Source organism: the organism of the source record quoted next, assembly GCF_019968955.1.
Source record: "MAG: Porospora cf. gigantea A chromosome Unknown PgA_NODE_709_length_12090_cov_345.836, whole genome shotgun sequence".
In the NCBI taxonomy this organism is placed as follows: domain Eukaryota; phylum Apicomplexa; class Conoidasida; order Eugregarinorida; family Porosporidae; genus Porospora; species Porospora cf. gigantea A.
The window spans coordinates 1-12,090 of record NW_027151857.1 but is presented as its reverse complement, the minus strand read 5'-3'; the positions used below and the strand labels follow the sequence as shown (position 1 = coordinate 12,090).

The following is a 12,090-nucleotide window of genomic DNA, read 5'->3' as shown; positions in this document are numbered from 1 at the left end:
GTTTTCCGCGTTGCCTGCGCCTGCGCTACTTTCTCGCCTTCATGTGGATGCCCACGGTATGCTTTCAACTGGAGTACCCCCGGCATCCTCGGGTAAAGTGGTTTGACATGCTGAAAAACCTCCTCGGTTGCGGCGTGTGCGTGTCCTTGATGGCCGTGATCGTGATGCAGTACACAGTGCCGATGGCGCAGTCCACATTCGATGCGGATGAAATGAGTGGGTCCGCAAGCTTCCTAAGATTCAGCATCCAAGAGTCTCGTCGTCATCTTCCTCTTCTTCATTGAAAGGTTGCTTAAGATTGCTGTTCCCAATCTTGTGATTTGGCTGCTGATGTTCCTGGCCTTCTTCCACTACTTTATGAATTTCCTGGCCGATGTTACTCGCTTCGGAGACCGCTGCTTTTATCTGGACTGGTGGAATGCAACCAGCATCGGCGACTACTGGCGGCTTTGGAACATCCCCATCCATAACTTTGCTGTCCGACACGTCTATAAGCCAATGTTACGCGTGGGTATGCCCAAGCTGGCTGCTGGCGTTGCAATATTCTTCCTCTCAGCAGTACTCCATGAGTACTTAGCGGTAGTGCCTTTGGGCTTCGGGTGGACAGGCGTCGTCTTCCTGGGAATGTTGATGCAGATTCCGCTTATGTACTTCACCGCGAAGCCCGTGGTGAGCGACCCCCAGATTCCTAATGCAGTTCCAGTCGAACCCAACGCTGGGGAATATGGTGTTCTGGTTCACGTTCTGTTTTTCTGGGCAGCCGGTGAGGGTAGGGTGTTGGCGTGACGCAGTTCTGTTCTCTCTTCTTTTACTACATGTGGGGGGTTCGCGAAGGCTCCGTTCAACAGCTCGAGGTTACGGAGCTAAAAGAAATCCAAGCTCTCAAAGGTCTGGGAGGCGACTTAATAGACGTCCTCGGCGACGTTCAGTTTCGACTGTCTAGTCGCCTAAACGTTACCAACGCGGAAGCTCTGTCGATCATCAGGACGAGAGTGACCACTGCTGTAGCGGACTTGGGCTTGTATGTGAACATCTGAATTGTAGATGCCACTTTTAAGAGATCGCCGAGATAACCGTTTTGAGAGATCGCCATGATAACGCTTTTGAGAGATCGCATATATGTCAGTCAACATCTGAATTATAGAAATGACACTTCTGAGAGATCAATCACATCAGGAATTCTCTGGGGACTACTCTCTTGCAACTTGCGAGCAAAAGCAACGAGCCGGTTTTGCCCGGACGCTTGACGCGCCGTCACCGGTTGCTTGGCCAAGGCGCTTACCAGTTCTGCGTTACAGCTGCGCCACAGACAAAGGACAGGTACGTCTCCCAGAGACACTAAGTTCTGTAGCAGCAGGTTCCGTAGGATCTGCTTGATGTCCTTCGACTCGTGAGTCGCTCGCGGTTGGCACAGGCTGCAGATGACGATTTGCAGCTCCTCGTCCGTGATCGGAACCGGCAGAGACCTGAGTCCCGCAACGCACTTCTGACAGGCCTCAGATTCCATTAGCGCTGCGGTGCTTAGATCCTTACTGGGGTCAGATTCAGGCTTCAGCCTGCACAGGGCATCTACTTGGCAGCGGTAGATGCCTCTCAGCGCGTCATACAGGGTGGCCACTGCGTTGGACACGTACCCGGCGCTGGCAGCTGAGTCCTCAGAACAGTCCAGTAGTAGAACGGGGCCCTTGGCTTGGCCACTTTCCGTCATAAACTCCTGCAACGCGCTACTCGCTTTGATGACTGACCGATTAGCGTCGTAGGGGTCAAAACTTGGAGGCCTGAGACTTGCCAAAAGTGTGGCGCAGAATACCTCCGCAATCGCGGTGGAGGAGCCATCGAGAAGCGGCATGAAGTTTTTCGTTGTGTGCCGAACAAAAACACGGAGGCAGCTGTGCGCCGCAACCTGCACGAGCACGTTTGGTGCGGTGAGCAGCGAGAAGACCACGCCAAGGACAGTCTCTAGCAGCCCCCCACCAGAGGAACCGGCGTTAACGGCGGACCTGGGGTCAAACAGCATGCGCTTGAACTCGCTCACCTTTCGGGAAAAGGAGTACAGGTCCTCCTTCAGCGACTTCTCCGCGTTCTGATGGGCACTCTCGACATATTGAGCGCTGGCGGTGCACTCGGGCGTTGGAAGGCGCAACGTCGTGGCCTCTGTCACCACAGTGGTCTTGAGGCTGAACAGGGCGAGTACCAGCCTCACCAGAGCCATGGCAATTTGAGAGCAACTCTCAACTCGGACCGTGTGAGCCAAGTCACTGGTGCCGTCGGTCACCTGCTCTATAAAGGTCCACTCGCTGTGCAACCGCTGTGCTAGTCGAGCTAGAGCTGGGTTCACTATTTCTTGCAACAGTGACAACAGTGTCGCCCCAGCAGTCCATGGCTGAGTCCTTGAGACGAGTAGACAGCCGCAATCGGCGGTAGAGGCGTTGGCTCTAGACGGGGGAGGAGGCGGCATCAGCAAGAGGCTCAAGAAGTTCTCGTCGATGACCTTCGCCCACATATTTGTGATGTCTGTCTCCAGGTGCAGCGCAGGCACCCAACCGATGTGGTCTAAAAACATCTGGAAACTACTCAGGTCTACCATGTAAGGATTTGCCGTCAGCGCCCGGCCCAGGCATCGTACGAAGTGGACCCGAAGGTGGTAGGCGTGCCGTCGTGCCAAGCACAGCTCCTCCGGCGAAATGCGAAGCTGCGCAGGCGCGGGATAGAGCCGCAGAATCAGGTCCTTTAGCGTCTCCTCGCCCTTCAACTGGCCACAGCAGGAGCCGCATTCCTCCTCGCCGGGATAAAGGAAGGACAGCAGCCAGGGGGCCTGCAGAACGGTCTGCTTGTTCCAAAGGCTTGCGTAGGAGTGGAACAGAGCGCAAAGGGGGAGGCGTACGGCCGTGAGCAGCTCTGACAGAGGGTGGACTAGCAGCTCAGCGTGCGTTGCGGCCGCATCAACAGGAGGCGGCATCAGGTAGCCTCCGTTTTCGAGGGTTTCGAAGTCAATCGGCCACGTGCAACGCTTGATGGTGGATTCCAGTTGCGTGATGCACCGAGAGAGCGCCCGCCGGGCATTGGCGCGACTGTCGCTTTCGCTATGTTCCCAGTCGCTACCGAAGAGCCGTTGAGCCATGGTTAACGGGGTGACGCCCAGCGCACAGCCCGCGAGGTCATCAACGGTGGCGCTGGCGAGACGCGAGATGTGAAGTTTCTGGACTGCGTAGAGCTGCGAACTGGCCACCAGCGACACGAGGCATTCGGTTAGCAGCGAGCGCTCAGTCTCCTGCAGCTCGCATTGCATCCTGCCGTAGACCTGGTCAGCGAGTGTTTCAATGTAGGGTTTCATGTGTACGGGATCGCCTTGGGCCAGCGTCATCAACGCGTACAGCGCCCGACGTCTGACGATGTACTCCGACTCCGCCCAGTCTTCCTGGACGCCCTCGAAAGGCCGATTGGAATCAGGCCGTCCGCTGGAAGGGCGCGTCGCCACCTTCGAAGCGCAGGTGTAGACGTGGTTGACCAGATGCTGGTAGTTCCACTCGTGGTGGCCCAGACCACAAAGCAGGTGGCACTGGCATAGCGAGTCTAGCCGCCGAATCTCCAGATAGTGCTGACCGAGGTTATAGTCCTCGTCACGCGTGAGTGGCAGCTGTAGCATCAGGTTGATGAGCCGCACGAAGTGTGCCTTCCAGTTTTCAGCATCGTCTGTCCAGGATGGCAGCTTCTGTACTAGTGTGTCCACTGCGCTGCACCAAGCGTCTAACAAAATCCAAGAGGTCATCAGCAGGAACCGGTGCTTATCTTGAATGGCCGCCAATTCGGAGAGGGACCTCAGCTGCTTCAGGATGGGGTCGTCGCCCGTGTTGAACGCTGCTTGGCTGAACATGAGCTCCGCCAAGGAGTGCAGACTCCGCAGCACGGCGGATCGTCCCTCAGGAGTGGATGCCATCATTTGCAGAGCAGTCATCGCGCTGTTTTTGAGGCCAGCGAACATTAGGTTCGTGTTGGTTTCGTCTTCGATAACCATGAAATCGAGAAGCCTGGATGTCCACCCGACGCCAAAGAAATCAGAAGCAGCAGAGACATCTTTCAGAGCCATAGATACGATAAAATTTCCAGCAGCCTCCAACTGCGGACGTACTGCGTGCCAACTATAACCCTAAACTTACGCTGGCTTCTGGGCCTCAGTAGAGTGAGGATGGGCATCGTACTCAGACAGACCACACGCATGCAGCGGAGAACGACAAATGTGCAAAGGTGGAAAGCGTCTAACCACACAGGCGCAGATTTCGACCGGCGCAGAAGACAATTGATAAAGGCGAAAGACAGAGTGGCAATTTCCGCCGAAGGAGAGGCCACTGCTGGCCAGAGGACCGAGCCGAGGAAGTCGCGACCCAGTTGGGGATTGGCCTCGAAGTGCGCGAGCACAGCGTCTCCCGCCCGGTCACCGAGGGCCTTGACTCCGAGGTACACCGTCAAGATCACCCCGCGCTCGGCATCGTTCGCTGGGGAGGCACGAGGCAGGTAATGCGCCACGAACTGTGCCAGGAAGTGCAGGAAAGAGGCGAAATCGTCTGCGCTTGTGTCAGAGAGAGCCAGCCGGCGGTTGGAACGTCGTCCCATAGCTTCGCATATGACGCTCAGCAGTTGACTGATTTGGACGTCCCTGTCTAAATCCTCAAAGGCCACCGATAGCAGAAGGCCACGCGGGCCAAACAGGCGACATGTACCCGAGGGAATCTGAACGTCCGCGAAAACCGCATTGACGTTTACAACCTCCAGCAGCGATCTAAGCGCTTTAAGCCCCGCCGTGGCGAGCTGCTTCTCAGATGCAATGCTACTATAGCACCAGCCCACAAAGCCGGCGGCCGACTCCCGCAGAGCGCTTTCCAGTATGCGCCGGCTCTTGCCTGAAAGAGGGGAGTATCCGCCGCCAGCTCCCGACACCGTCTCGCACAGGTCGTCCAGGCATTGTAGAGTGACTAGCGAGCCCGCCGCGCTGGATCTGTAGAGCGTCTCTAGGAATTGTACACTGACCGGCAGCAGTTCCTGCGGGTGCTGTCCGATAAGGTCACAAAAGAGCTTGCCAAGAGGCAGTAGTCCAGTCACGGAGTCCGCGTCCTGGCATGCGGCCAAAGCGAAGAGAGATACTTCTTGGAACAAGGTTTCCCGGTTCAAGCTGGGTCCATGATGTGTCACATAGGCCTGGACCAGTTTCACAGAGTAAAAACGTATCAACTGGTCACCCTGCTGTCTATGTTGCAGTAGAGCTTTGGCCATTTCGAGAGCCGCAGGCGACGCCAGCAGCTCTGTGAGCTTCTGGTCACATGCAACGCGCTCTTGGGGAGGGCTCTCCGAACTCAGAGCGAGGATGACAAGTCGCGCGACCGTCTCGACGTTCATTTACAGCATGAATTGCTTTATTTGTTACATCACAAAGGCAACCTGAAACTGCTCACCGTTCGCCTCGAAGCTTCGGACCTCGCACTCTCCCGTTGGCCAGCCATTCTCCAACGGTCTCCTAAGGATGGAGGTGATTTCCGCCATGCGCGTCTGCACCACCTTTACCGCTCCAGCACTTTCGGCCTTGATGTACATGACAGTTGTGTTATCCGACTCGTTGAGTTTCAGCTCCTTTCTCATCTTTTGCACTCGATTGGTGATCTCGCGGACGAGTGACAGCTCCACAATGCTATCGTCAGACGTAAAGTCCATGGCCACAAGGAACTGGTCATCTCCAGCAACATCGACGTTCTTGTCATTGAATGTGTTTTTGGCGGCCACTGGACTGACGACCACGTCCGCAGACGTCAGTGTTTCACCTTCAACCTCCAGACAGCCGCTCTCCAGAAATCGATCAGTCTCCACCGCAGAAAGTTTGCTGACCGCCGCAGCGATGGCCTTCATTTTGCCTCCTACGCGGCCCCCAAGAACTCGGAAGTTGGGAGTCACCCTTCGCGCCATGAGAGTTTGGTCGTTCAGGTACCCAACGTCCAGCACGTTCAGCTCGGACTCCACGTACTGCTGTAGTGATTTGAGAGAGTCGGTAGTGGCCATGTCAGGATGTATGATCTTGATGTTTTTGACCGGAGTCTTCAGGCCAGAGCGGCGCTTCTCGCGCAAGTTGCGTCCTACGCAGATAACTGCCTGCATCTGGTGAACCAGAGTTTCTATTTGCGGGTCGATAAAAGCTTCGTTCGGTTGGGGAAGAGAGACGTCGTGAACGGTGTCTCTCTGCTGGTCCGCAGGCAGCGCACACTTCAGGTTCCCGTAGAAGAACTCAGCGAGGAAGGGTGTGAAAGGGGCCATCAGCACATTGATCGTCATGATCACGTTGAAAAGCGTGTTTAGACAAGTCAGTTGCTCCTGTTCGCCGCTGCCGCCCTTGCTCCTGTCTCGGTTCAACCGAAGATACCAATTGGTCAACTGTTCCAGGAAGCAAACCAGTCGGGGAGCCACCGCGAAGACGTTGTAGTTGTCCATCTCCGTTCGAAATAGTTTGATGAGGCTTTGACTACTGGCGTAAACCCACCTGTCGAGGATGTTGGCCGACTTCTGGATCTTGGACTCGTCGGGTACGAATGCAGACTTCGTGTCATTCTCATAGCGAGTCGTCTCTTGGATCAGGAATCGCGTAGCGTGATACCACGGGAGGAATACATCCTTCAGGACGTCGTGGACTCCGTCCTCTTTGAATCGGAGCGATTCAGCCCGGCTAGCAGGCGAGTTCACCAGGTAGAGCCTCATGGCGTCCGCGCCGTACTTGTCTGCGACGACAGTAGGCTCGGGGTAGTTTTTCAGTCGCTTGGACATCTTCTTGCCATCACCAGCCAGAATAAGCCCGTTAACGATGAGGTTTTTCCACGGTGCACAGTCGAACAGTGCAGTTGATAACACCATCAGAGTGTAAAACCACCCACGTGTTTGATCTAGGCCCTCTCCAATGAAATCCGCAGGGAAGGGGAACTCCTCCTTGTTCTCGAAGGGGTAGTGCACCTGGGCATACGGCATGGACCCCGACTCGAACCAGCAGTCAAACACTTCTGGAACTCGGTGCATACGCGGGAACTGAGCTCCTCGGGGGTCAGGAATGGTGAGATGGTCTATGTGGTGACTGTGGAGATCTGAGACTACTTCACCGGACAGCTCCTCCAATTCCGCGACCGATCCAATGACATGTACCTGGGTGTAATCCTCACTTGTCCAGATGGGCAGTGGGGTGCCCCAGTAGCGGTTTCGCGAGACGCACCAATCTCTGGCATCGACGAGCCAGTTGTGGAAGCGTTTCTCCTGGACGAACGCTGGCACCCAGCGAGTGGTTTTGTTGTTTTCAATGATGCGGTCCTTGATAGATTCCACGCGGATGAACCAACTGGGGACCGCCCGGTAGATTAGTGGCGTGTCAGAGCGCCAGCAGTGGGGGTAGCTGTGCATACAGTTGGACTCGCAGAACAAACGCTCCATGGTTTTGAGACGTTTTCGCACCTCTTTGTCGGCGTCTTTGAAGTAGACTCCGCTAAGGAAGTCGACCTCTTCGGTGAACACGCCGTCGTCGTTGATCGGGCGCGGAATGTCGCCACCCTTCCCATCAATGACACCCGCCTTGGCGCAGAGGTCGTAGTCGTCCTCGCCGAAAGCAGGAGCCATCTGAACGACACCGGTACCAGCCTTTGAAGTTACGAAGTCCCCAGGCAGAATCTGCCATCCTTGTGGCCATCGGGCAGCCTTAGAGAAGCAGTCGAACATTGGTGTAAAGCGCTTGCCCACTAGTGTGGAACCCTTGAAAGACGCGCCAACCTGGCTCATAGACCTCTTGCTTTCGGCCTTCAGCCATTCCACCCGACACTCCGCTACAATGATCTGTCCAGGCCAGCCTTCCACAGTCAATGTGACGTAGTCGAAGGTGGGGTTAACAGCTAACGCGATGCTGGAAGGCAGCGTCCATGGTGTAGTGGTCCATGCGAGAAGGCTCGTGCTTTCATCGTCCACGAGGGGAAACGAAACGGTGACAGCGACATCAGTGACATCCTTGTAGTTTTGACCCGCTTCAAAATTCGACAAGGGCGTAGTGCATGCAGTGGAGAAGGGCATCACCTTGAATGACCTGTAAACCAACCCCTTGTCATGCAGCTGCTTGAAGACCCACCAGACAGACTCCATATAGGGCATCTGCATAGTTTTGTAGTCGTGGTCGAAGTCCACCCAGCGCCCCATGCGCTCTATGGTAGTTCGCCATTCTGCCGCATACCGCATGACGATAGACCGGCACGTCTCGTTGTACTTCGCGATGCCGTGCGTTTCTAGGACGTCTTGTTTGGACTGCACCCCTAGAATCTTGTCCACCTCATGTTCCACGGGCAACCCATGGCAGTCCCACCCGAAGCGGCGCTGCACTGAGTGGCCTGTTTGGTGGGCATAACGTCCAATGATGTCTTTGATAGACCCAGCCAGGATGTGCCCGAAGTGCGGAAGGCCTGTTGCGAATGGTGGCCCGTCGTAGAAGGTGAAGGCGGGTCGTCCCTCATCCACAGAACGCTGGTAAACTTTCCGAAAAGTGTTGTTCTCCTTCCATCCAGCCAAAATGGCTTCCTCGATTTGGGGAAACGATGGTCGATCGGAGACTGCATCAAGGAGTGACAATATAGCCTACTGTGGGTGAATGTTGGCATGCCGGTAATTTGACCATTTCGGCATCTACATACACACTCATTCACTCACACTCGCCAACACAGGCACACGCGCGGGCGTACAGCGAGCGACTAACGCTGGACAGAGAGCAAACCGCAATCAGCAAGCATTGGATTTGGTCAGTCGTTAAGACAAATCTGCGTTTTTGGGATATGGCTCGAAGCGACAGCAAAGGGAAGGCGAAGCCAGCGGCAGAGCATCTGAAGGCTGCCAAGAAGCCACAGAAGAAGGTTTCCAACGACGTGCCAACCGTCAGAAAGCCACAGAAGAACGTTCCAACCGTGAAGAAACCACAGAAGAATGTCTCTGAAGACGTTCCAACTGTCAAGAAACCACAGAAGAACGTTCCAACCGTTAAGAAACCACAGAAGAAGGTCTCTGAAGACGTTCTAACTGTCAGGAAACCACAGAAAGTCTCTGAGGACGTGCCAACGGTCAAGAAGGCTCAGAAGAAGGTTTCTGAGGATGTAGCAATTGCGAAACCGACAACTGATGCTTCTGATGACGTGCCGACCGAATCCCCATCCAAGAAGAGAGCACCAGAAGGAACGTTCAAGTACGACCTAACAAAGAGACAACGTAAAGCAATTCGCAAGAACCGCGAGATGCGAGAGCAGACCGACGAGGCTGAGGTAAGCGAAGTGGAGGAGATGGCTGTGGAAGAGATCGTACCCGTGCCCGTTAACGCGGCTTACGACGGCCAGGAGGTGGCCAAGCAGGAGCTGCTGGAGGATGAAGAGGTGCTGGAACATGACTACTTCAAGAACTCAGTGAAATGGCGGAACAAGCAGAGGGTAATGTTGCTGACTTCCCGCAAGATCTGCTCTCGTGGGCGTTATCTAATGAAGGACTTTGAGGCCCTGCTACCCCACGCTCGCACAGAGATCAAATGGGATACCAACTCGAAGATCTCCGAGTTGACCGAGCTGGCAGCGACCAAGAACTGCTCCAGCGTTCTGTACTTGGAGAAGCGGAAGAGCGACGTCTACATGCACATGGCCAAATTGCCAATGGGCCCCACGGTGCTGTTTCATCTGCGGAGTATTCACTTGACAAGTGAGCTTCGAATGGGCGGCAACTGCCTCAAATTTTCACGGCCGCTGTTGTCTTTTGATCCGGAGTTCGACGATTCCGACAAGCCTGAGCTCCGCCTGATGAAGGAGATGTTTGTACAGGTTTTCGGGACTCCTCTTTTTCACCCTAAGTCGAAACCCTTCCACGACCACGTCATGCACTTCGCCTGGTTCGACAACAACGTAATCTTCAGACATTACCAAATCACGCCTGTTAACGACCTGAGCCCGAACCCAGCCAAGACGACGCTGACTGAGTTAGGTCCCCGCTTCGTGATGGACCCCATTCGCATCTTCAACAAGAGCTTCGGGGGCCAGACAGTTTGGCGCAACCTGTTCTACGTTAGCCCCGTCCAGGTTCGCAGGCTCCAGCGCCAGCGAATGGCCGACAAGATTCGCGAAAATGCTGATCATAAGGAGACGCGCGCGGCCGTGAAGGATGCTAACAAAATCGGTGAGGATCCTTTGTCCTTCGCTCGCGTGTTCTCAGACGACGAAGATGAAGAGGAGGAAGTTTTTGAGTATAAATGAGTCCTGTCACACAAATAAAATAGAAAACGCAACAATGTACGCATTGACTACTGGTCCTTCGCTGGACAGTGACTTCCGAAGCGAAGTGCGTAAATACCAAGACTACAGGGCTGTCTATGAAGATTTTCTACGGAACTTCGAGGGCGAGGATGCCGTGGAGCCACATGGTAGGAAGCTGTACCTTAACCAACTGGTGAGAGGAAACCTGCAATAGCACGCAGCAAGAGGTCGCCGACGGGCGCCGAGAAAGCGTGCATGTGGAGGTGCAGCACTTCGCAGAGTTCACCTCAGGGCTGCCAGAGGAGAAGTCTGGTGGGCTGAACTGTTTGGTGGAGAACGCATTCAAGGCGCACACGCTCATGATGGAGGCCGCCATCGCAGTGAAACGGTCCCTGCCACGGAGCGCGCATGCGTTGCTCGCCAGACAGGTGTTTGAGCGCATGGAAATGGCCACGGATCAGCTACCAGCAGTACTCCGAGCTAGCTTGTAAGTCATTGTGGCGGTAGTGATGCAGTGACGTTTACTTGAGCCCTCCCTCATCCACCGCCTCGTTGGAACTCCGCAGTGTGAAGTCAGACCAGATCGGACGTCTGGTTAGACTGCAGTGCATTGTCGCGAAGTGCTCGTCAGTCAAACCTCGAATGGCAGTGGCTCGCTACAGGTGTCAGGACTGCGGCACTGACGCGTTTCAACCTGTCAACGGGAAGGTATTCACACCGAAGATGGCTTGTGACGGGCAGCGTTGCCGGGATGCGAGCAGGAGAGGGACTCTCCGCCTGATTCAAAAGGAGTGCCGTTTCCGCAAGCACGAGACAGTGTTGGTCCAGGAGCCTACGAAACACGTACCACCCGGTGGGGTTCCTCGGTACATGGACGTCGTTGTGGAAGGCGGCTTGACTCGGCATCTGTCACCAGGCATGGAGGTCACCCTGGGTGGGATTCTTGTACCACTGGAAACCACACACATTTATGGGAAGGATGGCAACATCCAGCGCACTCAGTTCGAGGTCCATAGCATTGAGGTACACAAGAAGGCTTACACCAGCAGAGAGGAATCCACTCTAGACGAGCTGAACGCCGAGTTGAGTCTGTACGATATGGACCCCAACATCTACGACCGGTTGGCGAACAGCCTTGCGCCTGCCATCCACGGCCTTTTGGACGTGAAGAAGGCCTTGCTGCTACAGCTTGTTGGCGGAACCAGCGAGAGTTTCGACGACGGGCTCAAGCTGCGGGGAGATATCCATATTCTGTTGATGGGGGATCCGGGCGTCGCCAAAAGCCAGCTACTCTCGAAGGTGGCACAGATAGCGCCACGGTCACACTACGCAACCGGAAAGGGCGCCTCGGGCGTGGGTCTGACCGCCGCCGTCACCAAAGACCCCACCACCGGAGAGTTCGCTTTGGAGGCGGGAGCCATCGTCCTTTCGGACAAGGGTATATGCTGCATAGACGAGTTTGACAAGATGGATGAGCGGGACCGGACGTCTATCCACGAGGTTATGGAGCAGCAGACAGTCTCGGTCGCTAAGGCCGGCCTCACGGCCACGCTCAATGCGAGAACCTCCATCCTTGCTGCGGCTAATCCCATCAGCGGTCGTTACGACCTACGGAAGTCTGTGGTTCGTAACATTAACCTACCCGCTGCCCTACTCTCCAGGTTTGACCTGCAATTCATTCTTCTTGATCAGGCGGACATGGACACAGACAGCCGAATCGCTCTTCACATCTTGAAGCAGCACCAGGAGGAGGGAGAAACCAGGGAGGTTTACGAAGACGTGCTGCCGGTCGAAACCCTGCGAAAGTTCG

The 12,090-nt window shown here is 55.3% G+C and overlaps 5 protein-coding genes across 12 annotated transcripts; 3 read left to right on the top strand and 2 right to left on the bottom strand.

Moving 5' to 3' along the window:
• Positions 1–47: 47 nt before the first annotated feature.
• On the top strand, positions 48–1,037 carry KVP18_001631 (uncharacterized protein; the record flags this gene model as incomplete). 4 transcript variants are annotated; one of them, XM_067951839.1, is made up of 4 exons in its annotated part: positions 150–216; positions 245–669; positions 698–763; positions 792–1,037. In XM_067951839.1, the coding sequence occupies 4 exons, from the start codon at positions 150–152 to the stop codon at positions 1,035–1,037; spliced, it is 804 nt and encodes a 267-aa protein (XP_067806628.1). The 4 variants fall into 4 exon arrangements, with proteins under 4 accessions (XP_067806631.1, XP_067806628.1, XP_067806630.1 ...); XM_067951842.1 differs by lacking the exons at positions 698–763; positions 792–1,037 and having other exon boundaries at positions 48–284; XM_067951841.1 differs by lacking the exons at positions 150–216; positions 792–1,037 and having other exon boundaries at positions 331–786.
• A 101-nt stretch (positions 1,038–1,138) lies between these two features.
• Positions 1,139–5,391, bottom strand: KVP18_001629 (uncharacterized protein; the record flags this gene model as incomplete). Of its 3 annotated transcripts, XM_067951835.1 has the most annotated exons (2): positions 1,139–4,128; positions 4,158–5,391. In XM_067951835.1, the coding sequence occupies 2 exons, from the start codon at positions 5,389–5,391 to the stop codon at positions 1,139–1,141; spliced, it is 4,224 nt and encodes a 1,407-aa protein (XP_067806624.1). The 3 variants fall into 3 exon arrangements, with proteins under 3 accessions (XP_067806624.1, XP_067806622.1, XP_067806623.1); XM_067951833.1 differs by lacking the exon at positions 4,158–5,391 and having other exon boundaries at positions 1,139–4,015; XM_067951834.1 differs by having other exon boundaries at positions 4,078–5,391.
• Positions 5,392–5,415: 24 nt separating this feature from the next.
• On the bottom strand, positions 5,416–8,657 carry KVP18_001632 (uncharacterized protein; the record flags this gene model as incomplete). Its single annotated transcript, XM_067951843.1, has 2 exons — positions 5,416–8,609; positions 8,639–8,657. The coding sequence occupies 2 exons, from the start codon at positions 8,655–8,657 to the stop codon at positions 5,416–5,418; spliced, it is 3,213 nt and encodes a 1,070-aa protein (XP_067806632.1).
• A 171-nt stretch (positions 8,658–8,828) lies between these two features.
• KVP18_001633 (uncharacterized protein) lies at positions 8,829–10,280 on the top strand (the record flags this gene model as incomplete). The annotated part of the gene is made up of 1 exon (XM_067951844.1): positions 8,829–10,280. The coding sequence occupies one exon, from the start codon at positions 8,829–8,831 to the stop codon at positions 10,278–10,280; it is 1,452 nt and encodes a 483-aa protein (XP_067806633.1).
• A 34-nt stretch (positions 10,281–10,314) lies between these two features.
• Positions 10,315–12,090, top strand: KVP18_001630 (uncharacterized protein; the record flags this gene model as incomplete). Of its 3 annotated transcripts, XM_067951838.1 has the most annotated exons (3): positions 10,315–10,473; positions 10,502–10,767; positions 10,796–12,090. In XM_067951838.1, coding segments are annotated over 3 exons (1,720 nt in total), but the record flags the coding sequence as incomplete, so codon positions are not given.